The sequence below is a fragment of the Pararge aegeria genome, chromosome 5 (assembly GCF_905163445.1).
Source record: "Pararge aegeria chromosome 5, ilParAegt1.1, whole genome shotgun sequence".
In the NCBI taxonomy this organism is placed as follows: Eukaryota; Metazoa; Arthropoda; class Insecta; order Lepidoptera; family Nymphalidae; genus Pararge; species Pararge aegeria.
The window spans coordinates 5,128,859-5,155,919 of NC_053184.1; the positions used below are offsets into that span (position 1 = coordinate 5,128,859).

Genomic DNA, 27,061 nt, shown 5'->3' on the forward strand with positions numbered 1-27,061 from the left:
AATATGGAATAGGAGAAGTTTACCCCCGTTTATTATTACAAATATATTATTTCCACTGGTGCGCCAATGCTCGGAGAGTTGGTATATCTGTGGGAGAAGATAAATTTCTATCCTTTCCCCGGAGAGATAATTGTCTCCTGCCCATGCTAGCCGTTCAGTTGGTTGGCTTCCTGAGCTTTATTAGTTTTGAAAAATAAACGCAATTGTTGCTACTGGCTGTATAGACTAGTATATTCGTCAGTCTTGTTCCATATTGCGTAGGTATTATTTTTTTTTATTCCACTACAAGCTAGCCCTTGACTATAATCTCACCTCTCACTTAGTGATAAGTGAGCACGCAGTCTAAGATGGTAGCGGGCTTATCTGTTTGGGTATAGCAATCTGTCTTCGCGGCATCGTACCGGTACGCTAAAGCGCTTGGCGGAACGGTCGTAGGCTCCCACCAGACCAGACCAGAGAAGATTCGGAAATTTGTAAGTACCTACCGACACATTGTTTTTACTGAAAGTGAAACCTCACTGAAACACTATCAGTAGCAAAAGTTTTATGTAGATCGAGACGGTATGGTTCTCTTAATGAAATGTTTTAAATCAATCCAGGGTGGATTGATTTAAAACATTCAAAAAGTCATGATTCTTTGCATAGCGCGAAATAGTTTTAAGATTGGAATTCCAGCCGCTTCTCGGTGTTGTGTATTTAAGATAGAACTTTGATTTACGATTTCAAAGAAAAGTTGAAGCAATAATTTCAATACGAAGTTAAAAATAAATGCTAATTACTCGACTAAGAGAAGGCCAGTAGGTTGAATCTGTATCTGAGTTGACAAAAAATTTTGCCACTGTTGAAATTTGCCATCAAATATCGCCCAAACTTATTCATGACGTATTTGTATCTACCAATTGAATTAAAACGAACTCAGTTGGGAACATAGGTTGCAGAATGCAAAATATGGACTTAACGAATTATTTTGTTGCAACTATACACAGCGACTAGCTAAATTTGGTGTCAGCTAAGATCAGACCAATTAGTCGAGTAATTAGTATTTATTTTTAAATTATTTACCTAGGTATTTTGCTCTTCGGTTTTTCGCCGCAAAATACCTCTAGCAAAAGCAAGACTTCACCGGGTTCGATTCCCGGTGTTTCCTGAGACTAATTTGGCGCCTAGACTTCCTGCTTTCCTGTTTCTTTTTTTTTTACCTATCTACTAATAAGTTTATAAGCTACTGTTCTTTGTTCTAGATTTAATATCTACTTAGCTAATTTTTTGTACCGATACCAGCAGCCAGTGAGCTTACAAAATAATTTAAAAATTGCCAACAGGTATTGATTATTTACATGTTTTTTTGCGAGGCCTTTATTTTTAAAGACAAACATTTTTGTTGCCAGGTAGATAACTATTAATCGAACTATCTAGTTGCTTATAAAAATCCTTCCATCGTACCATCCTAAAATCAATGCTGCTAAATTTTAACGTCAATGTAATAAAAAAATGGATTAAGTTTTAGTAGTTCAGCACTAATGCCAATGTAGTTTAGATTCGAGATTAAATAGCTTTAGAATCATAGAACCTTTACACAATATTTCTGGCGCCATTTTATCCCGGTGGACTGCGGCTGGAGTCCGCGGAATAAACAGTAGGCTAATTAAAAAATTAATACATTACTTAAAAAATTAAATGAAAAAGAACTGGTTCAAACGCAATGCAAATTCGCAATCACTTGCATCGCGTTTGGGCCACTTCTCGCAGGAATTTATCAAAAAGCAATGCAGTCGCAGAATCGCTATTTGCCGATGCTAAATTTATCCTGTGTGTAACTGAGGTGTATAGTAAGCCCTCATAGGTAAAAGCAATTTTTTTTTAAGCATTTCTTGTTGGAGTTTATAGATATGTGGTTATCCTAGATTTCCGGTATGAGAGGACAAAGAGTATATAAACATTACGCCACTGAGTTGAAACACAAAAGTAACAATACTATTTCTACTTGAAAATTAACAAAAATGTAAGTCTATTAAAATATTTATAACAGTATTTCTAATAATAATGATAACAGAATAGTTTAAATACAATAATACACAAATACACGCCATCCAAATGGACAGCCAGGAGCTAGGCGTCCAAGACGCTTGAGCTATTTCCACTCTGGACTTTTGGCAAGGCCTCATCATCCTTTGATTCATCCTAAAATATAAGCCCCTGCCCAACACAAGGCCTGATTAAATTTTGTGGAAAAATATTAACAAAATATATGCAAAAGTATCCGAGCATCGTGCTTAGTTGTCATATTTTCACGTCAGTGTCAGTGAAGTGATCTGTCAAAAGTCGAAATTCAAATGTCAGAGAAAGCGAAAATCTTTTGTGCGGTGGGAGTACATTCAACATTTCTTGATTTTAATAATTAAATATTAATTTGATTCGGCCAAGTTGAAGGAGAAAAATGGACGACGATTTACCGACCGACTTTGAGGTCATCGTCGTAGGAACAGGTAAGGCATAAGTTTCTTTATTTAACACACCGGGCGTTATGGCGATAGGTAGCCTACTTAGGTATCGATCTTGCTTTTTTCATTCACTTGGTCATGCTGTACTGCAAGCCACTTTTTTTACCTATCAAGTGAAATCTTATTACATTTAACAGACAAACGTTTGAATATTGCAGATAAATGTAATATCAGCAGAGTTGATCCGTTTTCGTGAAGGTTGTCGGCACAATTTCAGTCGCTTACTCATATATTAAATATTTGCAGTTAGATTGAATTCATTGTCTGTCTAATTTGCACACGTAATGGGCCCGAAAGTTTTTGTACTGCTGTTTCACAGGATGATTTTTAAAATGTTGCTGTAATATATTTTGTAGATGAGAAATGCTACTTATAACTTAATTTACTGCTTATAAATTTGATAGTTACTGCAGATAACTAAACAAAATTGTGAAACTTAACATGAATCATAATAATATGTGCTGTTAATGAGTTCTAAAAAAGGTAAAAACTCATTCTTTCCAACACTTATTCAGATTATGAGGATAGATATCTCCATTATTTATATGATGTAGTGTACAAATTAAAAAAAATTAAATAAAAAGAGAAAATCAGTATAAATGTAGTTTTTATTCCCTTAAGAATCATCAACCTTAAACTATTTACTAATCTAGAGTAAGAGTACACTATCCTTGTGTGTCAGACTTCTGCGTTACTTTTGTGGGGACAAGTTTTGGTCAACCCTGGTATGCACATCTAACTTTTCTAAGTTATGTGGGCTTTAAGAATTAAGTATCACTTGCTTTAACATCATCAAATTCAAATTCAAAATTCATTTATTTCAAGTAGGCCTAATATAAGCACTTTTGAAACGTCAAGTCTGTCTGTTTGTAGTGATTCTACCACCGGTTCGGAAGGCAGATTCTACCGAGAAGAAGCCGGCAAGAAACTCAGCAGTTGCTCTTTTCCAACATCAACAATTTACATTTTGCATTTTAACATTCATTTTTCTATCTTGTGAGAGCTGAAAGCGGAGCCGGATGCTTCCAAGCAACCTTGTCATTAAAAAATTCATCAATTGTATAGTAACCTCGCTGTAATAAATGTGTTTTAACAAATTCTTTAAACTTGTGCATTGGCAGGTCCAAAATCACCTTAGGAATCATATTATAAAAGCGTATACTAAATCCCACAAACGATCATCATCAGCACACATGCCTGAGAATTTACCACAATGTTCTTGAAGATGTGTGAAGTCGACCAATTTACACTTGGCCTGTGTGGTTGACTAATGCCTAAACCATTCCAATTGTAAGAGAAGACTCGTGCCCTGTATTGGGCCAGTAATGGGTTGATGACAATGAGAGTGAGAGTTCCCAATAAGTTGCCAATATTTTATCTTTATACCAAATGTATAATCTGACCGGTATAGTTGTATCATTATCATCCTGAGTCTTCTAAACACAGCGTAACGGCAGAATATTAATGGTTTTTGTTTTATGTGTCACACTTTGACTATCCAATGTCAGAATGAGGAAATACTTAGTAACTATTCTAACCTTAAAAAGGCTTAAAATGCCCTCTTGAGGCATTGGGATGAATGCAAAATACCTTACAACTTTACAATAAGCAACTTTAATAACATGAAATCACAAAACCCAATTAATTTTTCTGTAAAACTAAATAAATAAATGAACTATTAATTCACCGTACAAACCAATAAACATAGACTTGTATATTCAAACTGTCTGTAATATTAGTTTGGTGTTAATTGAAATGCTTGACTTAACCTGTTTAATGCAAAGCCATATAGGTGACCTTTCGGATCATCTTGAAAAAAAATAGGTTGTGATGAGCAAATGAAATAAAAGCCCATGGTATGGTTGCTTTATTTTTTTTTAAGTTTCTGGGACACATTTAGATTTTTATTCCATTAATGAATTCTATTAATTGAAGGTACTTTTTTCATATTTAAACTTTAAATCAATAAAAAAGTAAAAATACTAAAATTCGCAATTATACAATATATACCAGACTTTCCCAATCCCCGGAAATTCTTTGCACGGCCCCGCGCTGCGCACTTGACGCTCCAAACGCTCTGACCTGTGGGATATATTTTACAGTCTTATGTTTTTTTGTAGGACAATAATTTTCATTAAACTTGAATACTTGAGTTTTACATTGATTTTTTTTCCTCATAGGTTTGGTTGAGTCTATAGTGGCTGCAGCATGCAGTCGAATACGCAAAAAGGTTCTACACCTGGACTCCAGAGATCACTACGGAGGCTTGTGGGCTTCTCACAATTTTGATGGCCTCCAAAAATTCATTAAAGAGGTCACCACAGATCCGAGTAGACAACTTCAAGTTTACAATGTAATCGAAAAGTGGTATATACCCAAGTATGTATTTTTTTACATTATTAAATATGCTTATCCCTACTAATATTATCAAATCTAACTGAAAGATTGAAGTTGAATGTGTGGGTTTATAACAGCTGTTTTAGTATGACATAATTGCAGATCTCAGTTTCAGCATCAATAGACAGATGAACTGTAGGTAAATTGGCAAAGCCCTCAGGTTGTGATAGCCAGATATCCTTGACTCTTAACTTCATATTCCTCTTTATTTTAGAAATTTAACATATTAAAGTATTATTTTTCGGTGTTCAGAGAATCATCACAAGAAGAGAAACCAGAGGGAGACGATGGTAAGACTGCAGAAGATGGTAAAGATGTGGGTAAGAAGGTGTGGAGTCAGGCTGACTTTGCCACTGAATACAGGAAGTTTAATATTGATATGACACCAAAGGTAAGATTTAGTAGCTTTGAGTATTATTTTAACTGTATTAAAATAAAAACCGTTTAATGTGAATTCCTTGTATGCGCGTTGCATGGGTTGATTGACCGCTAGAGTTCAAATTCAGTAATTCAGTGGGGAGCAAGCAGTATGTTCTTCCTATGTTTCTGTGAAAGTAATTGGCTAAAGAGGCTTTATATAGCGGTCCCAAATCATTTGACTCGAATATAACCTAATATCTATTAAAACACATAAACCAGTAATAAGTCGTCTAGTTGAGGTTTTTAGTAATTAAATTATCACTTGCTTCAATGGTGAAGGAAAACACCGTGAGGAAACCTGCATGCCTGAGAGTCCTACATAATATTCTCAAAGGTGTGCTAAGTCCACCAATCCGCCCTTGGGGGTTGTGGACTGTAGCATTAAATCCTTTTCATTGTGCGAGGAGATCTGTGTTTCTGTAGTGGGTCTGTAACAGGTTGATGTGATAAAGTCGTCTAGAATTTATTGTGCTTGTACCTACCGTCATGTGCCATATTGAACGTAAATCTTATGTTCTCAAATATGCAAAAATATTGTAGCCACTCACATAATAGTGTATTGTAAATAGGGGCAATATTTTATGCGTCGTGTGCTGGAATCACTGAAAATCGAATTATGGTCCATGATGGACACTTTTACGACGTTACCTATAACAAATTGCCCTAATATAATATCTTCAAATAATGTTTATATGCCTTAGTATATAAACTATAAAATACATTTATATGCATTAATGATGTATGTAATAAACTTTTTATTTGGTTTTTTTGTAACAACCTGTTAATAATGTTTAGAGAACCATCACATTCTTTAATTAACGACTTCTATTATATACTATCATAAAGCGGAGTTTAAATGTAGCGCTCAATTTAATATTAGTGTATGATGAATGATGATTAAAAAATTGTTAGATATTAGGTTTTTATGACAAGAAATTCTCAGTCAGAAGTGCTTGCTAGCCATCAGTGGCGTGCACCGGGTTTTCGGGTATGCATAATGAATGAAGATGGCATAACATTGAAAAATCCTTCGCCTTTATGAGTTATACCTACAGAAAATTTAAGGTATGCAGTGCTTTTGTGCATGTATAAAGTGCTAACCTCACTTCTAGCCATTGTTCAATGTCAGCTACTTCGTGTTTTTTTAGATTTTTTAGAATTCCGCATGAACTGTTCGATATCCTGGGATAAAAAGTGTCCTCTAAAGTCTCCCAAATGGTAGCCTTATGCAATTTTGCTAGGATCAGTTCAGCTATGAAACTTTGCATAGGCTATATTTTTAAGTAGGTACCTAAGGTCCATTACTCTAGGGTATTACTCGGATATTAAGTATCCAAGTCAAAGTCCGCTCCAGAAGGCGGACGGTTATGTATTCAGTATATCGGGAAACATAGTATTCAAGCTTGATTTATACAAGAAAATATTGACTGGTTTAACATTTATTTCAGAAATCGTTTTTTTGGTGTTTATTATGTATTTTGGTAAAGTTGGTATGTATATTTGAAACGAGCTTCATAAATGGACAGTGGCATTCTTATTTGTCAGTTGCTGTTCTCGCGGGGGCCACTAGTCGAGCTCTTGATCTCATCCAACATCGCTCGTTACGCGGAGTTCCGTTGTGTGACGCGCGTGCTCACGTGGCTGAGTGACAAGCTTACGCCCGTGCCGTGCTCGCGAGCTGATGTGTTCGCGACTGAGGCTGTCAGCATCGTCGAGAAACGAATGCTTATGAAAATGCTGACGTCCATCGTTGGTTACAATGAAGAAGAAATGAATAACGAATTTAAGGGTGAGTTTGTTGAAAAAAAGATGTAAACCTACTCTATTCCTGTAAACGGTCACGCTTATATTGTACCACTGTGAGCCACTAAAACAGCACTCTTATTTGGCAGTCTGGTAATTTCCGTGGAAACTAGCTACGACACTGGGTAAAGCCATCGGCCATGTTTAAAGTTTAAACTCTTTTAATATTACTTATAGAAGATACATAGGTTTATTTATATTTCTATCAACCTATTTCGTGCAAACGTGACTTGGCCACTACTATCTAACCTAAAATTCCTTGAATTATGTTTTTAAATATTTTAGGAGACCGTGATTAATAACTTAACACATAAAAACATACGTGTATTCTGTTTTTTAGCGTAGTAAACTTTATATTTTGTGATTGTAATCATACGAAATCATCACTCGGTAGCGAAAGGTGACAGTTGTTTTGATATCAAAAGGAAAGTCATCATTCCCAAACAATGTAAAGTATAGAGATGCAGTCGGTTGTTAAAAATATGCCGAAACGAAAACAATATGTCTGTTTTGAATTACCCCACATAACGTAGCATAAGGGCAAGAAGACGGCACTTTATGCCAATAAAAGAATGTCGCAACCTTACTTATCGTTTCCCACAGATTGGACGGACAAAACCTTCCAAGAATACTTGACGCACAAAGGCCTTACTCCGAACCTGATTCACTACGTGCTATACGCTATCGCCGGAGGAACCAATAGCATGCCTTGTTTGGAGGGCGTGCGTGAATGCAAGAAGTTCCTCATGAGCCTCGGTCGTTATGGGAATACGCCTTTCTTGTGGTCCATGTACGGAAGCGGGGAGCTTCCACAGTGCTTCTGTCGGTGAGTTAATATCATTAAGGCTGCGTTTACCTCGCATTTTGTGTCGTCGTGTTCCTTCCTTTTTCTCTCCGTCTTCCGTCTCCGTCTAAACTTTATATAAATTATTTAAGTTGTTCTGCAAGTGAATAAAAAAAAGAATTAAATGTTATTGTTGACTGACTAAATGGTAAAACCTAATAACATTTTCTCGAGATATCTCGTAAATTCACCTCCTAGAAATCAAATGGAACTGCAAAAATTGCTTATTGCAACGTCGCGTATTGAAATTGAACTTTTTGATTGTTTTTTTTGACCCATTAAAAACAATACTAAATCTGGAAAATCTCATCAAAACTACGAGACAGTTACTACTAATTCTTCAGCCTCTTAGTATAAGTAGGCATATATTACAAAATTAATGGGATGCTGGCGGTAGTATATTAAAAGTTGATAAGCGTACCCGTTTACATACCTCGCTACGCATCGTAGCACATCGCTGGTAGAAAGGCAGCCTAATAGGCATTTATTAACAACCGACGCAAAAAGTTAGATAGATAGATAGATAGATAGATAAATTCTTTATTGCACACAATTAAGGGATAAATCACTATCACTTCATCATATCTGCACATAGCTCTTTTGAAGGGAGTTCCAAATTCCTCGTTTTTGAGCCGCTTATGTTGTACCGTTGTGCCCCGCCCATTGCCACTTCAGCTTCGTGACTCATTTCTGATTTGATCACGTAGAGATACTCCGAGCATAACTGTCACCATCGCCCGCTGAGTGACTCTGAGCCTTCTTATGAGGGCCATAGTTAGCGAGGTAGTTAGATCATCAATGGAATTAAAAGAAGAAGAAGAAAAAGTCTTTATTGCACATACAAATATAAAACAAGGTTAACAAAAAATAAAATAAAAACGATTATATACATATGCACAAAGGCGGTCTTATCGCTTGAAGCGATCTCCTCCAGACAACCTTTGATTAGAGAAAACGGGATTTTGGAATTAGCATCGTATCACTTACGTACCTACTTACTACGTCTGATCCCGCAGTGTGCATTTTCACGTATATTATGTATGTTTTTTGCCCCGGGCATTACCACTTCGGCTTTCTGTTTCGTTGTGCTGTGTCAGTGATTGTATTTCTATGGTACTCCTCTTTTCTTGATCACATCGAGTCAGAGGTAATACAAGCGTAGCTATCTCCATCGCCCACTAAATTCCTCGGAGCTTTCTTTCAGGCCCATAATAAACGACCGCGTTTCAGCGATGTAAGTTTTCCTCGTGGGTTATTAAAATAATTTATTTTCTTCTCGTAAATGTCATTAATTCCGCAAAATAACCATGAAAGTGTTGCGAGAAGTTTACTGACCCAGATGTGCACCGTTCAGGCGCCCTCGAAAATAAGTCCGCGGCTTTCTAGCATTGCACGATGCATGACAGTTTATTGCGAAACGAACGGAATTTTATTTAATTTGTTTAATATTATTTGTTTTACTAAATTAAATAAAGCAACAGCGTATGTTTATTTGCTTACTGTTAAGTAGTGATAGCCTAGTGGTTAGAGCTTCGGCGTCCCTTGCGGGGTGGCTGAGTTTAATCCCCTGCACGCTACTCTTAACTTTACGGAGTAATGTGCGTTTTTAATTTTAGGACTTAAAACTATCACTTTCTTTAACGGCCTTTACCGTTCATCTCAAACATCTTGAGAGAACGTTCATTCCTGAGAGTTCTTCATAACATTCTCAAAGGTGGACCAATCCGCCGTTGGGCAGCGTGGTGGACTAACCCATCCTCATTCTCAGGGAAGACCCGTGCCTTGTAATGAGCCGGTAATGAGTAGATAATTATGATGAAAGTAGAATAACCTATTATTTTTATGAAGCATGTAATTAGATACATTAATTTAAGCAATTAAAATATTAAAATACTAGCTTATGCCCGCGACTACGTCTGCGCTTGATTTTGTTTGTTGATGTGGCATTCAATTGACATTCAAGTATTTAGTATCGCTAAGCGTTAAATGAGGGGTTCGCTGCTGTCCGCTGAGGAGTTCTGTCCTCTATCTCCAACTACATTCATCGGATCTGCACAAAGTTTCGGCAATATTAAACACATATTATAGCCTCTATAGTACAAAAATAATTATTTAAATCGGTTATAATTTGTCGGAGTTATGGTGTAAAATCGTCGAAACACTTTCATCCCCTCTCCCAAAGGAACCGTCGGGCTTAATGTCGGGATAAAATGTATCCTATATTACTTGTAACACTTCCAAGAATATGTGTACAAAGTTTCATGAGGATCGGTTAAGTAGTTTTTCGTGAAAGCGTAACAAACAAACTTACATTGACATTTATAATATTAGTAGGGATAAACTTACATCATTAAATTTTTAATTTAAGTCCCATAATATATTAAATCATTTATTTCTCTCCGTATTCATTCTCTTCTATTCTCTTCTCGAGCGGGTGAAGATCATTATCTACACCCATGTACACCCAACAATAGAATATCATCATAGTAAATAAAAGCTGTATTTGACAGTTTGACAGTTCAAAAATAGGAGTGCTCCGATCGTCACCAAACTTTACAGGATTACTCGCAAGGTCAATCCGGAGATTTCCTGAAAGTTTCATTGAAATCGGTCCGGGTCTAAGAAGAGCCGAACACAAACTTAGCTGGGATTTTTTTTTGTTATTACCATCTCACAGTTTAATTAATGTTTAGCTATGAAATTCTATCCAAGGTTTTGTTATCATACATGTAATCCTTAATATTATAATAGGATTTTTCTATAAGCTTTACGTTTTATATACGCTTTACGCTTTGAGAGACATCTCAAGGATTTCATCTGGTAATTTGTTATAAAATAATATACAATTACCCTTAAATTATAGTTAACTTTATGCAGCCTAGTAAACAGCACCGACGAAAGAGGAATTGGCTTTTTCTTCCCTTTACTTAGCATCCGCTTTCAGTCTGTCCGCTCGTTCCTGCGTCCGTCTGTCAGTTTGTGTATCTGCAGCGCTTATGTAATATAGTAGACATGTAAGTATGAACCTTCATAGGTAGAGAGCTGAAATACACCGAACGTGTATTTCTTTTGTAGCTGTAACAAAAAAAAAAAAAGTTGAGATGAGAAGGATTTTTTATTCTACTACAATGTAGCCGTTGATTGCAATCAAGCCTGGTGGTAGTGATGCACTCTAAGATGGCAGCGAGCCATATCCCCAAAAGGTTTCTGCGTGGCAACGTACCGGAACGCCAAATCGCCTGGTGTCTTGGGTGGTAATAAGCCATGGCCGAACCCTTGGAAAAAATTATAATGGCTTTTCATTATTTTTATTAACACTGCATTATTTACTAATTGAAGATGGGTAGTTTAATGCAATTTTTGCTAATTGTCCAATTTAATATTTTATACTTAGTTTTGTAGACTAATAAACAGACCGTGACTTTACGTGACTCGTTACAGTCGTTTGTAATATTGTTGCATTTTGTACGTAATATCTCCTCCAACCCACATTGGTACAGCGTGGTGGGGATATGCTCTGCATGCCTCACTAAGTACTATGACGAAGCAATGTACCCAGAAGCAAAGTAGGATGTTCATGGAATGATTTTTTTTATTCGCCTGCTTATAGCCCTTGACGGCAATGTCACTGTCACCTGAGTGCCTGGTATAAGTTTTTCTACCTTCGTCTAGTCATTGGAGCGCGTGAAAGTAAGATTCGTATAGAATCGAAAAAAGCGCCATCTAGTTACTATGTATGTAATTGACGGCCGACTGGCGCAGTTTGCAGCGACCCTGCTTTCTGAGTCCAAGGCCGTGGGTTCGCTTCACACTACTGGATAATGTTTGTGTGATTAGCATGAATGTTTTCTGGGTCATCAGTGTCTGTATAGTATTTATGTATATTATTTATAAAAATATTCATGACTAAGATGACTGCATCTTAGTACCCATAACACAAGCTACGCTTAAATTGGGGCTAGATGGTGATGTGTGTATTGTCGTTGTATATTTATTTATTTATTTATTTAATTGTTAAGTGCAAGCAAACGTTAGGGCATCTACACAGTATATTCTTTTTTCAATACAAGTTAGCCCTTGACTGCAATCTCACCTGATGGTAAGTGATGATGAAGGTTGTAACTAGCGGTGGTACACGATTTCTGTATTTTCTTAATTCTGTGCTCGTCCACCTTCCAACAGCCAGGCAACAGTGAATAGGAGAAGTTCACCCCCGTTTATGAATACACGTTTATTATTTGGAGATTATCTCCACCAGTGCGCCAATGCTCGGAGCGTTGATAAAACTGATGGAGAAGAGACAATATTGTCCATTTCCCTTGGAGAAAAAAAGACTCCTGCCCACTATCTGTTTCAAGAAAAGTTGTGCTTGTTAAATTTCTTCCCCTTTTTTAATTTTCTTTCCAAATAGAATAAATATAAAGTCGTTTTCATATTTAATGTATGCTTTTCTTTTTGAGTTCAAAAAGTTAAACATAATGATTATCTTCTTTAAAGATTGTGCGCCGTATTTGGCGGCGTGTACTGCCTCAACCGGCCCATAGACACCGTAGAGAACAAGACCGTCGACGACAAGAGAGTTGTGGTCATCGAGAGCAAGTCCAAAACTCTCACCTGCGACCACTTGGTGCTCGGAATCAACGAGGCTCCCAAAGACCTTCTGTCCCAAGAACCAGCCGAGAGTTCGGATATATCGAGGGCGATATTCATATCCAATGGGACGATTATGGCGAGTGAGAAAGAACCGCTGTCTTTGCTAAGGTTCCCGCCACTAACTGAGGACAACAATGCTGTGACCGTATTGGAAGTCGGACCCGCCAATGGAGCGTGCCCGAAGGGACTGTGTGAGTATCTTCGTACTTTTTTGAAATAGATTTTTCGGACAGTAACTTTTGTCTGCTATTATAAACAACATATTGGTGACCACAAAAAGAAACTTTATAATGAACTATATAACTCTTAACCCTAGAAATTTTGTGCACGCGTCAATTTATCGCCGCGAACGTGACTCTGAGCACACCAATTTTTATTTGATTCTAGATATACATTTGTAACAGTATGTTAATTTTTAAACGACATTGCCTATTACGCTCTCAAACAACTAGTGTACGCCTTTGTGAAAAATGTATGACTCCTAACGTTTAGTTTTTCCAATCCGAATTATTAGTGGTAGGGCTGCTGGGAGCCGTCGTACGGTGATAAGTGTTTCCTATACTTAGTGCTGACGCGCATTTCTAGTGTTGCTAATAAGATTTCTATGACTACGACACATTACGCTAACCCAAGTTATTTCTTCATTTTCGATTAACGTTCTTTCTGTTTTTTGTTTTTTCTCGGCTCCTCAGGTCGAAGCGCGTTCTTAATAACTCTAAACCGATCTCAACAATTAAAGCTTTTTAATGCAAATAGATATCTTAAGTCAAACTGGTAGTTCCAGATATAAGCGCGTTGAAAAAAAATACAAACAAACTCTACTTCAGCTTTATTATGAGTATAATTATAAATAGACTAGCTGATAACCACGACTTCGTTCGCGTGGATTAAGGTTTTTATACCCGCGGGAACTCTCTTATTTACCGGAATAAAAGGTAGCCTATGTTCTTTTACATGTCAAAGGCTACATGCATTTATGCCAAATTTCATCTAAATCCGTTACGCCGTTTTTGCCTGATTGAGTAACAAACATCCACATTCTCACATTTATATCGAAACGCTAATTTAATTAATACTAAAAAGCCTAAGGACGATATTTATTTGCAGCAAATTTTAATTAAGATTAGAGAATCAAAACACAACCAAAAAACCAAAATATTTAATATTTGAGACGAATGGTGGACTTTGTACCAAACTGCATTTGTACTCATACAAAATCTCCACCTCATTTTAGATTTCCTTTAGTTTTCAATCTCTTATTAATGTCCTGAAGATCCATCCTGAAGGTCCTAACTAAGTAAATAAATAAAAACGTAGGTAGTTATAAAAATTTTTGCTTAAAATAAATAATTGCGAAAAGCAAATTCCAATCTTGTTTATTTAATAGCTCATCTGTTATATTTGGGGAAGTATCAATCATTCCTGAAACAAATATTTATTGGAAGCTATAAAATCTTTAAAGGAGGTTTTTGATTAAATTAATAAACTAAAATCGTAAAGATATTTTAAATTTAACTACACACCTTACTGCTCTGACATATTGGAAATTTGGGGAATGAAAAATCTATCGTTAAATAAAAGCATATTCAAGTTGCTTTGCTCGGCTCGGCTCGACTGGTCATCATCAATATAACAGACTGCTGCTGGGCGGAATGTCTCTCTCATCGTGGACCTGCATGCTTGCCTATGTGTGTGCGTGCGTGCGTGCGTGCATGCGTGCGTGCGTGCATGCGTGCGTGCGTATACCGATTTTGATTTTGTTTGAAAGGCGAATTAGTCCGGAGTGTTCTTTGCTATGTTTGATGAAAATCGGTCCAAGGTGACCGCCACTGCAAAATTGTGTTTTACTATTTTTTTTTTTTTACAGCTCAATATGGTTAACAAATAAAAGGGTTTGACTAAAAGAATACTAAAAACTATGTAGGTATAAATAATTTTATACTACAACAACAACAACAAAACATCTTAATTTCTGCAAAACTAAAATATTTTTGGATAAAGGTCATAGGGCAGTTTTCAAAATTAGTCATCATGCCTCGCCTGCTTCTGCTCAAGGTGGGCCTCGTTCGTTGTAAGTGAAAACAGGCATTAGAGCCAATAGGTATTTTCTATTTAACTCTGTATTGACTATACAGGGTTAAATAGAAAATACCGAAGTCTCCCACCAGACAAAACAACCATACTATTCATATTAATTCTATACAGTCATAATGTTTAATAAAAAACTTCATTGTTACCACACATCCATTCAGTTTTTGTTCCAAAAGTTTTTCGAACGATGTTTTCCAAATGACTTTGTGTGTCAATGACTCGTCAAACTGAGGAGACTTTAATAGGTACATTCAGTTTTTGTTCAATTAGAGTACCCTGACCAACTCTGTATTGGAATAAATGAATTGTAACACAGCTTGTTCGAGCAAAAATTGGCCCTGGATTTTAGTCTCGGCCCATATGCAAGCCTATTTTGTGTCTAGGTGTATATTAAACTACTTTTTTAAAACTCCTCTAAAAGTTGCCCTTGATTGCAATCTGCTAGTCGTAAGTGATGATGCAGGCTTATATGGTAGCGGGGTAACTTGTCTGGGGTATATATGCCCAATCGGAATCTTCCGGCGCGCACTGCCCGCCGGCACGTCTTGGTAGTACCACCCTACCGTATTCCCACCCTACTGTATTCCCGCCAGACAGTACCAGAGAAAATTCGGATATCATAAATTCCAAACAGCCCCCGCTGGGGATTGAACCCGGGACGTCCACTTATAATATCGCAGCACTCACCACTGCGTCTGGGAGGTCGTTAAAAACTTAAACGTTAGTTGCCAACCGAGACGTGACAAAGTCGTCATCTCGGTTTGCTACTTGCCCAGGAGATAATTGTCTCCTGGCCATGCTAGCCGTGCTGTGGAATAAAAAATTAATGAAGATGGTTTAGAATGATGGGAACATAAAACTGAAGTTAGGCTTAGGTTAATAAGGCATAATCTTATAGTACCTATATATAAAGCTGAAGAGTTTGTTTACTTGAATGCGATGATGATCTCTCTGGTCTGATTTGAAAAATTATTTCAAGGTTGGATAGCCCATTTATCGAGAAAGGCTATGGGCTACATATCACCACGCTAACCAATAGTGGCATAGCACGAATTTAACAAATCAGGGTTTTCATTTTAAGAGCTTTCGCTACGTACGCTGCGAAAACGGTTAAAGTTTCCATAAAATCATGTATGATAGATTTGTTCCCCTTTAAAAGTTCTAAACTACAGTCCGCGAGCGTAAGTCTATATTTTAAGGACACACGGACAATTCGCGAGGGATCACAAGTATGTTTTATAAAACTACGTGACTCTTAGGTGCTTTTCGCGGGTTTATTAATAACGAATAACAGTTCATCCATGAGAACGAGCACAAAAATAAATATTTTCATATGAGTGTAAACAAATCATACGGTAAAACTAAACATTGATGGAAGACGTACCTTTCGATAACGCTTATAAAGTTTAATGAGATGCCGGTACAAAATTAGAACGCCGAAATACCGATCAGCAAACAGTCTGATACTGAGCACTATACTGAGTTCATAGGACCTGTGGAGTGCATAGAGGGTATGCACAGGGTGTGAACTAAGTGGGCAGATGAATGAATGCATGGAATGGATACAATTATATGGTACACCACATAAACATATAGAAAATTGTAAATAAAAACTTAACGAAGAGTATACAATTTGGCAGCGTTATCGCTACATAGCGATCTCTTCCAGGCAACCAATGGCGTAAAACACAGCTCAAGAAGAGAGGGTAGGTGATGCATATAAATAAACATAATATATATTTGCATATATACCTATATATACATAAATACTAGGGAAACTTGAGATTAGGTTCCGACTACCGATAATAATCTCCTGAGATTTTTTAAGATTTACAGTGTGCAATGGCGTTCATACAAAATTAATAAAATCTCCAGTATGAGTTATAAAAAACTTAAGGATAGGCATTGTAAGAGTTATAAAAAGCCTACACTTTAGACTTTATAACTCGTACTGCAAATTTTGTTCGCTACATATCATCTGCATGCCCTGTAAATACCCTGTATTCACGCCACTGACAGTGAGGCCATAGGATAGGTGGCGTGCACAGGGTTCTTTACCAGGGTATTCATAAAGAAGGAAGGTGCCATAAAATGGAAAAATCCTTCGCATTCATGAGTCATACAAAAATTTTAGGGTATGCAGTGCTTTTGTGCATGTATGAAGTGCACGCCACTGCATAGGATCTACTCCATTCCAGGATAACACCTACATCTTTATTAATCCTTGAAACGGCTGTCGGAAGATTCTCATGAGATGTTTGATTATAAATTTGAACATCATCCGCATACATGTGATAGAGAGAAGAGAGTTTTTGAGTAATAGAATCAATGAAAACGTACGAGTAAAAAACTCAATGATATAATCATTGTAAGAGTTATAAAAAGACTACCTTTAAGCTTTTAATAACTCGTCATTGAGATCTTCTTCACTTTATATCATCTACATACCGCGTGCATACCCTCTATGTACGTCGCTGCTGATAGGACATAATATTTAAAATATTGAATAGAACTAGAATAAGGCGTTACTTTGCGAAAATCCATGATATATTATGAAAATTAAGCCTAATTTGCTATACTCCGCGAAAAGCAGGAGAATCTGTATGGTGTAATTTATAATTTCTTCAATCCGTACATTCCACACCAAATAGATCCTCGGCAATGTACTCTCTACGCACTTTTCGCTCCGAAACCGGAGCGTCCTCAGGAGATGTTGACTTTACAATGAATAATTGTTACTTAACAAGTTCGCGGAAGTATAGCAAATAAAGCTTAATTTTCTAAATATATTATGCATTTCCGCAAAGTAATGTAATATATTTTAGTAGGATTTTTCTCAAATTAACGTGCGTGAAGCGGCGCGGCGCAGCTAGTATGAGATAAATTGCCAGCTAACTTAACTCACGCTTGTTTTGTATTGTTATAGTTGTGGTGTACTTCATAACGAACAAAGTGACCGACGCGGAGAGTGATCTCCTGCCGTACGCCGAAAGGATCTTTGACATGTCTGGCGGAGACCAGACCGAGACTTCTGACAAACCAAAGGTCTCAATTTTTTTATTTATAACAGCTCAATGCCGTACTGTCGTATATTTTATGTCTGTACTGCGCAAAAATCGCGTGATTTGTTCTACAACTTAACCCTTGTGGTAACGGGCTAACCTGTTAGTGGTATGCCAGTTATGTTAACACCATACTTTTCATCGTGTTCCACGCGACATAGTATCGGAAGCAATACCGGCACTTGTTTGTCGGTTGGGTGGTAACTAGCTCCAGCTGATGCCTCCCCACCTAATCAGACCAGAGTAAAATCAGAAATTTTATATTCTAAAACTGCCCATAGCTACCCTAGACCAAACACTTCTGTGCACTATTGATGAAGAGAGTGTAGATCAGTGGCGTGCATAGAGGGTATGCACAGGGTATGCATATGAAATAATATGAAGAAAATCGCTAGTACAAGGTATGAAAGACTTAAGGATAGGCATTGTAAGAGTTATAAAAAGCCTTTTAAGTATTTATAACTCGTACTGGGGACTTTCTTCATACCCTCTATGCACGCCACTGGTGTAGATTATGTAGCATTACGTTGCAACTCGTAGTAGAGGCAGGGTGAAACCGCAGGGACAAGCTAGTACTGAAAAAAAACTAATTATAATCTGTGGCACAGTTGCATTAGTAAAAATGAATATACTACGACAATACACACATTGCCATTTGGCCCCGAACTGAGTGTAGTTAGTGTTATGGGTACTAAGATGGCTGATGATTTAAAAAAAATATATTTTTTTAAATCATCATCCATCTTATATACTATACACATAAATAATTATAATACTACTATATACATAAATAATTATAATATACAGATAAAAACACAGACACGTAATAATATTCAATGTTCATCAAAGTAACATTTTCCAGTTGTGAAAATCGAACCCACAGCTTTGGACTCAGAAAGCAGGGTCGTTGCCGACTGCTCTAGTCGGCCTTAAAAACGTTTTAAAGTTTTGGCAATTTTTTCTAACAATTTTTTTTCAGAGTCAGTTTTCATGACGCTTTGTCAATGCTATGTGCACTTGTAAGTGACGATATTTTAAAACTTGTAACATGTATGTTGTTACTGCTCTTAATAAATCAATAAATAAATAAAATAAAAAGATGTTCTCTTCCTTTCCGTCATACTGTGTCTTGTCGCAGTGTCTGTGGTCGCTGTTCTACAACGTGAAGGATACGAGCGCTACGGTGCGAGATGGCGTGGACAGCGTTCATGTGTGCGCTGGCCCGGACGCCGGCCTAGACTTCGATCGCGCCGTGCACCAGGTAAATATACTAGCTCATTCGTAAAGGGGCAGTTGAGCAAATGACCTTGAGTAGCGAAATTAGCTCATTTTGAGAGAGACATTCGAGAAAATGACCTTGAGAAGCGAAGTTAGCTTATTTGGAGAGGGACAGTTGAGCAAATGACCTTGAGAAGCGAAGTTACCTTATTTGGAGAGGGACAGTTGAGCAAATGATCTTGAGAAACGAAATTAGCTAATTGGAGAGGGCAGGTGAGCAAATGACTTCGAGAAGCGAAGTTTGGATCTCCTTGGTGGTGAGTTAGGGGCGGGGCGGTATCGTATCGTGCGCATACGGTATAATTACTATGCTTTGTCTAATTTAGCATGATAATTTTGGCAGATGCACGTCCGTCTAGTTTTGTATTTATTCCGTTTAAATATAATAAAAACAATGTCGTACTTAATCGATGGGTACCGCCCACTTCATGCATGTATGCATAACAAACAACAACAGATTACCAAAAATCGTATTTAAAAATAAAATAAATCGAACATTCAATTAACACAATTACCCAAAAAAATTAAATTTACCCAAAATTATTTATCAAATAAAAAAATATTTATCTTTTAAAATAATTAGAAATCATTACACAAGATTATTGCCAGTCGTGTAGCATGTGATATTCATAAATGGGAATAATAAATTAATCACACAAGTGATGTAATATAAAATGTTTTGTATCACAAAATTTATAATCTGCCCATACAGCATTGCTATGCAACTGCCGGTTCCAAAATCTATGCAAAGAATAACCGACAATCGAATAGGTTCATTGACGATTATACAAAACCTCATCCCTGCTGTGTGCTGTCAAAATTATCATCATGAATTAGACAAAGCATAGACCAGTCGACCTATGCCTCCCGCACGTGTCCACGTTCTGATGACACCCGAATACACTTGCGTGCAGAAAAATAGTACGATGTTATTTGTTAAGTATTTTATTACAATTGTTTGTTGACTCTGTTCTTGAAGTTGCTGATTAAGTTATTTTAAATGTTACATTTTAAATTTATACTCTCAAATTGCGCACAAATAAAAATACAGAAGAAGAATAAAAAAAAACACAGACAGTATCAGTATACAAAAGGACGCCTTATCGCTTCGTAGCGATCTCTTCCAGGCAACCTTAGGATAAGGAAAACAGAAGGATAACAGACGGCAGGTTGTGCATATTAAAAAAAAATACATACTAATATTAAAAAAAATTATAATAATAAACTAATATATATTTTAACATATCATAAATCATAAATACATTAATAACAGCAAATACTATTACAGTCCAGTACAAGTCGTCTTTAATGTAAACTATAGTGGTTTTGGACAGCTTTCTTAAATATATAAAGTGATTTAGACTGCCTTATGTCGATTGGGAGCGCATTCCACAGCTCTATGGCTTGCATTGTAAACGAGTGCTCTTAGAACTTAGTTCTATGAAAAGGCATAAGGCCTTCATTGTAAAATACACTGCCACCAGTGGCGGTATACAAGCCGAAAAGCCCGGCTAGCGTTACAATAAATCTCCTAAAATAATTCATAATTTATAGCAATGAGGAAATAAAAACGATGTATTAACTTTGACTAAATAGTGTATGCACAATGAGTATACAAACACTACGGCTGGAGGTGTGGTAGCAACCGGCCCATAGAATTACACTGCGCGATATCTGAACGCAGCGAACTTCCGAGTGGCGGCGATAGAATGCCAAAATATCAAGGAAGACCTCTCGCTTTCGTCTCACTCACTCTCGTTGGCTTGCATGGGTCTTATATTTTACTGCTTTCACCTAAAGAAATATTAGTGTTTTTAGCAGAGACAATCTAAATTATTTAATAATTTATATGGTCATAAAAGCAACATTACGGGTTGAAGTTCGTCAGGTGCTTTTTTTATTTAAGCAATTAAATACCATTTTCTTTAACGGTGAACGAAAAAATGGTATCGCGAGGAAACTTGCATGCCTGAGAGTGCTCCATAATGTTCTCAAGGGCTTGTGAAGTCTACCAATCCGCACTTGACCAGTGTGGACTACGGCCAAACCCTTCTCATAATAAGAGGAAACCCGTGTTCTATAATGGTTTGATGATGATTTTTTGTTTCTTAAAATCTAATAGCATTCTGACTACCTCTGAATAAAGTGCAGCCAGAATACTTTGCCAAATCCCCACATCATAAACATAACCCGAACACATTCCCCCAACAATGCCTGGACATCTTCGTCTATATTACAAATTTCACACTTAGGTGAACTCACTCTTTTGAATGAATGAATGAATGAATACACTTTTATCGTACACCACAGAGAAAATTTACAGAGATACAAATACAACAGCACAATAAGATAGAACGTACAATTTGGCGGCCTTATCGCTAAATAGCGATCTCTTCCAGGCAACCAAAGGCATACAAGAAAATGCTATACGAAATTAGTAGGTGGTAAAACAAACATTAGTGAATTATTAGGATTTTAAATTAAAATAAAATACAAATATAACATAATATTATATATACATACACATAATAGTACATATTCAACATAACATATTAAAGATATGTACAAAAATATTATATATATTCTATACATATATACAACATATAAACATACAAATACTCTACTATAAATACATAATCTAATCTTTTTATAAGATATCCAAATTTGTTAAGAGGAACATGTCCAGCACGCAATAATTGATGATGGTATGAGCGGAGAAGAAGACATGTTGTACAACCCCAGAGCAAAGGATAGATAGAGTTAGGGGGATAAAAAAAATTATGAGGATAAAAGATGTATTTCAGTGAAAATGAGACAAAGGATCTGTGAGATTTTTGCAAAAAGCCTCAGTGAATTCGATTATCAAAAATTCATTCTGGACGATTGCAATATCTTTGAATCGACCTCGGGATAGCATCAGCTTAATTGAAAACAGGATTTTGTACACAGGATTTCAAAAAATCTCTTCGTACATCTCAACCTTGCACACATGCTTCTGTATATTTAAGCGACAGTTTAAACATAAATTTGACTGTTGCATTTATAATATAAATTTAATGTTTGTGGAAAAAAAACTGTATCATTATAGGTATCGGAACTATTATTAGATTACGATTATGTATTTTTATGATCTAATATTGTTTTGTTATAATATTTTAACACATTTGATCTTAATAACAAATGATAAAGGTACATGCCGTAAAAAAGGTTACGTTGAGAAGTGATAATTAATCACGACCTAAATTCGTGATATACCTATTTATTGCGCAATAATAGCTAAATAATATATCAAATATTTCATAATAATTACAACGATCTGTTTTTGTAAAACAAAACAACATATTCAATAAGTATGAAGAAAACGGTTATGGCAATTTACAATTTAGGAAAAATTTACGGCACCGCTACATACTATGATAAAGGCGAGCATAGCCGCGAGCCCAGCTAGTGTCGTTATCCTATACAATTAACGAAATGGCGTGCGCTGTGAAAACTATGAGTGATACATAAAAATTAAGTAGTACATGATTGAAGTAGTCATTATTACCTACAGAAAAGTATTATTAGTAGTACATGATTGAAGTAGTCATTATTACCCACAATAGCAGCTTTTGTGTTCTGAAACTTGATAACTGAAGTATTTTGCAACTTCAATGCATTTCAACATGCACTTCAACTGCATTGAAGACTATTTACAAAATCCGTATTTTAGTATCTTCTCTCTTAATTTATCAGTTACTATACGTTGTTAGTGACAATAGCTGAAACCGACGTACATTAAATTCTCCTACAAACCTCCATAGTGGGTTCTTTCCAATACTGACTCCAGTTTACATTGCTTACCCAGAGATATCAAACATTTCTTGCTGCTGCTGTCATAAACCGGTAATACGGGATGCTTTAAAAACAAAAACAAACGCGGATGTCGCGGGTACAGGCGGGCTAGTCTTTTGTATTTATAAAAAATCTCGTTTAACGTCGTTTGTGATCGTAGTCATCCGAAACAGCTTATGGAAGGTATGAGAATAAGTTGAAAAGGTGAGAATAGATAGGTGATTAGGATGTCCCGAACGAGATTTTCTTTTTATTTAATTGACATTATTTATTAAAATATATCTGAGGATGACGATAATTAATAAAATCATACTTTACCTCACTGTTTTGCGTAGGCTGAGGAAATCTTCAAGAAGATCTGCCCCGGCCAGGAATTCCTGCCGAGAGCCCCCAACCCGGAGGAGATCGTATTTGAGGATGATGCGACTCCAGGACCTGAGTTCCAGAGGGAGGAAGAGGATGCCGAAGGGGATAAGGAGTAGAGGCTGTAGGATTAGCGTTTTTAATTACAGCACTTTCTCGTGTGTTGCAGTACCAGCAACCTTAGCATCAACCTTGTGACACTTGCATTAGCACCAAACTTGTAGAATTGCATAAGCACCAAAGTCATGAGGGTACAAATAAAATCAATGGGTCCCAATCTATAATAAACTTGATATGAACTCTCAAACACAAACTAACAGAAAATTAATCCGTTTGTTCATATTTACTTTTAGTTAACTGTATGTTGTGCTTAGATACATTGAATATAACTTATAATGGTGCTAATTTTGCTATACACAAATCTATAAACTAATTTGGCATGTCAAAAAAGTTGTTTTGTCTTTGTTTACAGTGATTTGATAGAAATAGTTAGCACTATTTTTAACCCGTCAGTTGTAAATTTGTATGGAACAGGATCGACATCAATAAGTAACCTCACATGTTGGACCTTGACCATGACCTTGGGTTCTCCAATTCGTAGGGCATTGCATGGTGCACAGATTGCTGTTAGGGCGGCGTAGCCCTCGATTTTCTACGACATTGAATTTTTATCTACGTGCGAAATGTTTTCTTTAGCTGATATGTGACTTCAGATTAAGTACAAGAATTTATACGATATCTTGTAATTCACGAACGTAGTGTACGAACTGAATGTCTTAGCAAATAGGGAATTCCCAACTAGCACAAACAGTTAAGCTATTTAATAGTACTACATGTAAACCGGCGCGTTATAGCCTATTATTCTATTACTATTCTTATAGCGTTTTAAGTTTTTCGTGCTAGGTTGGACTGTTATGGAAATTTTAAAAGTATCCGTTGCTTATTCTTTATAGATACTGTGGAAAAGGCCTGCACTATTATGAGATCTGTCATTTAGGTTACAGATTTATGTCCAATAGAACAAACTCAGTGTTTGGGAATACTGTGGAATGAATCTGGTGAGATGGGTCAGGAATAATATCAAGCTGAATGAATACCTTTGGCGGTTTTCCTCAAAACAAAATATTCACAAGCAGCATTGACCTAAAAAATATGACAAGACCAACACAGCAAATCTGTCTTTTATCTCTGCAAGAAGAAAAAGATGATTTGTGAGTACTGTGCACAAAAGGGCTACAATTGTATTTCGTGCCCCATTAAGATTTCAATTACACAGACACACAGGTCTCAAAATAGTGGCCACCTTTTCTCAGTATTCTCTACGGAATTGAATTGCATGAGTTTAATTCAGAATTAGTGTTTACACGGATTTGCACCTCAGTTTCATTAAGGTTGTAGAAGCTAGAAACTTTTTCATAATGTATTCGACTATGTTGGTGGAACTTACAGCTTTTGTAACATTATTAGGGAAATATTAACTAATTTTAGCTTCCGAACATTATGTATCACTTAGAGCCGTAGATTATTTGCAGCATTATTCTAATAACATATCAGATATCGCTAGCGTTAACCATAGACTAAGGCATTCGTAGAGGTTACACCAACAGTTATATTTCAGATTGATCTCCTGCGGACACACAAGATTGTGCTGGTTGTAATGTTAAGGTATAATCCAAGTAAGATTTATACGCTTTTGGCTTGACTTTATGCATTCCGACTGGTGCGTTTGGAATGCAGTCAGCGAGGATTAGGATAGCTTTTGGAATGACCATTGACTTTTCGTATTGAATCGAATTTTGATATTAAACGATAAATGCATATCGATAATATCGTTTCATAATGTAGAATTTTATATATTGGTCATTTGTATTATTTATGCTAGCTAGGTTGTCTTGACAAGTTTAGCAAGAATAACTTTAAGCCAGAATCGAAGTAGAAAGAACTGTCAAGAGGTTAATTAATTATACTGATACATTCGACGTTCGGATTGTATTGCTCTCTAGTTTTGTATAGATCACTATTATTTATTAATTTTATTGTATAAAAAAAGGGATAGAGCAAATAAAATTTGGAATTGTTACGAAGGTGGGGCATTTTCACGTGGGGTTACAATTTGTTTGTAACTCTAACTCTAACTTATCTCTGCTCATTTATTTTAATAAACATAGCGAAAACATAGATAAGAAACACTCCGTATCATGCCCGGTTTTGGCTATAGATTTCTAGAAGCTGCATGCTCTATAATCTATCATCGATAAATAATAAATTCGATAGTTGACAAAAAAAACATTCTTTAGATCTAAACAGATCATAAAAAACCTATACACTGTGTCTTGATGTCACGTTTTGAGTCTATTAAACGGCGAAACCAATAACGCTCGCCTTGAGGTTTAACTATTGTCGGCACTGATGTCATTATCTTTTCGTCTACCTTTCCTTGACGCTAATTATATGCAAGACTTGTTTTCATTAGTGATGCAAAGGTGCTTGTAAAGAAATTACAGTCTTTGGTGTGTTCGGTAGTCAAGCCCATTTGATTTTTAAATAACGTGCCTGCCGAAGGGATTGGTTTTGCCAGAGTTACAAACTGATTCACTCGTGTGAAGGGCCCCGAGATGAAATTGTGCGCACCAGTCTTAGGAATAGACATAGCACATGTTAGTTTTTTTATCATACCTAATTAAGTTATTTTAGCACTCAATCGTATTTATTGTCAAATCGGATATGCATAAAAATGCATGTGCAGCTTGGTGCATATTATAATTCCATTAAATTGTGATTATTAGAAATGTATTGCATTTTTATTTGTCTAACCCTCTACCCTAGATTGTAGCGTTGACCTTAAATACAAGTTGACATATATATCAAATGTAATCAAATTACCACTGGGCTATGAAGCCCTATTACCTACATTCTGTTACAAGACAGCTTAAGTAAATTATGAGCATTATTTATTTTCAAATTAAGAGATCCTAGTAAATCCGCAAAGGTCGAAACAAGTCCAACCTGCATCCACGAAGGTGAACAAAGATAATTTTAATATGAAACCTGTCTAAACGCTACCGGCCACGCCTAATTTTTAAAGTGGAATTTATATTAGTTGGCACTAATAAAAGACAAGTACTATGTGAGACGGTCGAATGAATTAAGATTCTTAATAATTTTAAACGTAGTTCAACAATGGCAAAAAGTGGGCACAGTATGTTGGCTGAAATATTTTAAGACCTTTGCGTCCCAACCACCCTAAAAAGGGTTTGTTTGTGCAAGTCTTACAATTTGTCGAACGGAGCACGCGCGCAGGTTGCAAAAATGTGGACGCCTTGATGAGTATGAGGGAAAAATAGGAGAATCTGTATGGTGCAATTTATAACTTTGAAGAATTTATAAATTGCATATATCCTTATACTAAACACAAAACTGATCTCCGACAATGTACCTTCCACGCACGTTATGCTCCAAAACTGGAGCATTTCCAGGAGACTGAAAAATTGTTAAGATAGTATGCGGGGGTTTCTTTTCATGGTTTCAATGGATGAAATTTTGATTCAAGTATTTGATGGATGATCGACCTTCCTCTGTGGAGAGGATCTTTAGAGAACTGGTTGGGATTATAATCATTGCCTAAAAAATCCAGAGTTCGTAACCTTAGGGACTACCACTCATACAATACTCAAACGCTGTTCCACCAATGATGAACATAATATTATTAGGTCTAAAAATAGTGCACTCCTTTTCCACAGAGACCATAGTGAAAAGGATGGCATTATGCTCATATGTGTCAATTTAATTTAGTTGTGCACTTGTGCCAGGTAATG

General features: G+C 36.3%; 1 protein-coding gene across 1 annotated transcript; it reads left to right on the forward strand.

Moving 5' to 3' along the window:
- The first annotated feature begins 2,317 nt into the window (after nt 1-2,317).
- On the forward strand, nt 2,318-26,036 carry LOC120623678 (rab proteins geranylgeranyltransferase component A 1). Its single transcript, XM_039889847.1, has 9 exons — nt 2,318-2,486; nt 4,682-4,880; nt 5,151-5,289; nt 6,864-7,107; nt 7,725-7,947; nt 12,463-12,809; nt 17,636-17,754; nt 18,910-19,032; nt 23,219-26,036. The coding sequence occupies exons 1-9, from the start codon at nt 2,438-2,440 to the stop codon at nt 23,363-23,365; spliced, it is 1,590 nt and encodes a 529-aa protein (XP_039745781.1). The 5' UTR covers nt 2,318-2,437; the 3' UTR covers nt 23,366-26,036.
- The last annotated feature ends 1,025 nt before the right edge of the window (nt 26,037-27,061 follow it).

Excerpts from the sequence above, each read along its gene's own strand:
- LOC120623678 (XM_039889847.1), top strand. The coding sequence starts at position 2,438 with ATGGACGACGATTTACCGACCGACTTTGAGGTCATCGTCGTAGGAACA. Across the intron at positions 7,948-12,462 it reads CTTCCACAGTGCTTCTGTCG|ATTGTGCGCCGTATTTGGCG; the intron begins GTGAGTTAATAT and ends TCTTCTTTAAAG. Across the intron at positions 17,755-18,909 it reads AGACTTCTGACAAACCAAAG|TGTCTGTGGTCGCTGTTCTA; the intron begins GTCTCAATTTTT and ends GTCTTGTCGCAG.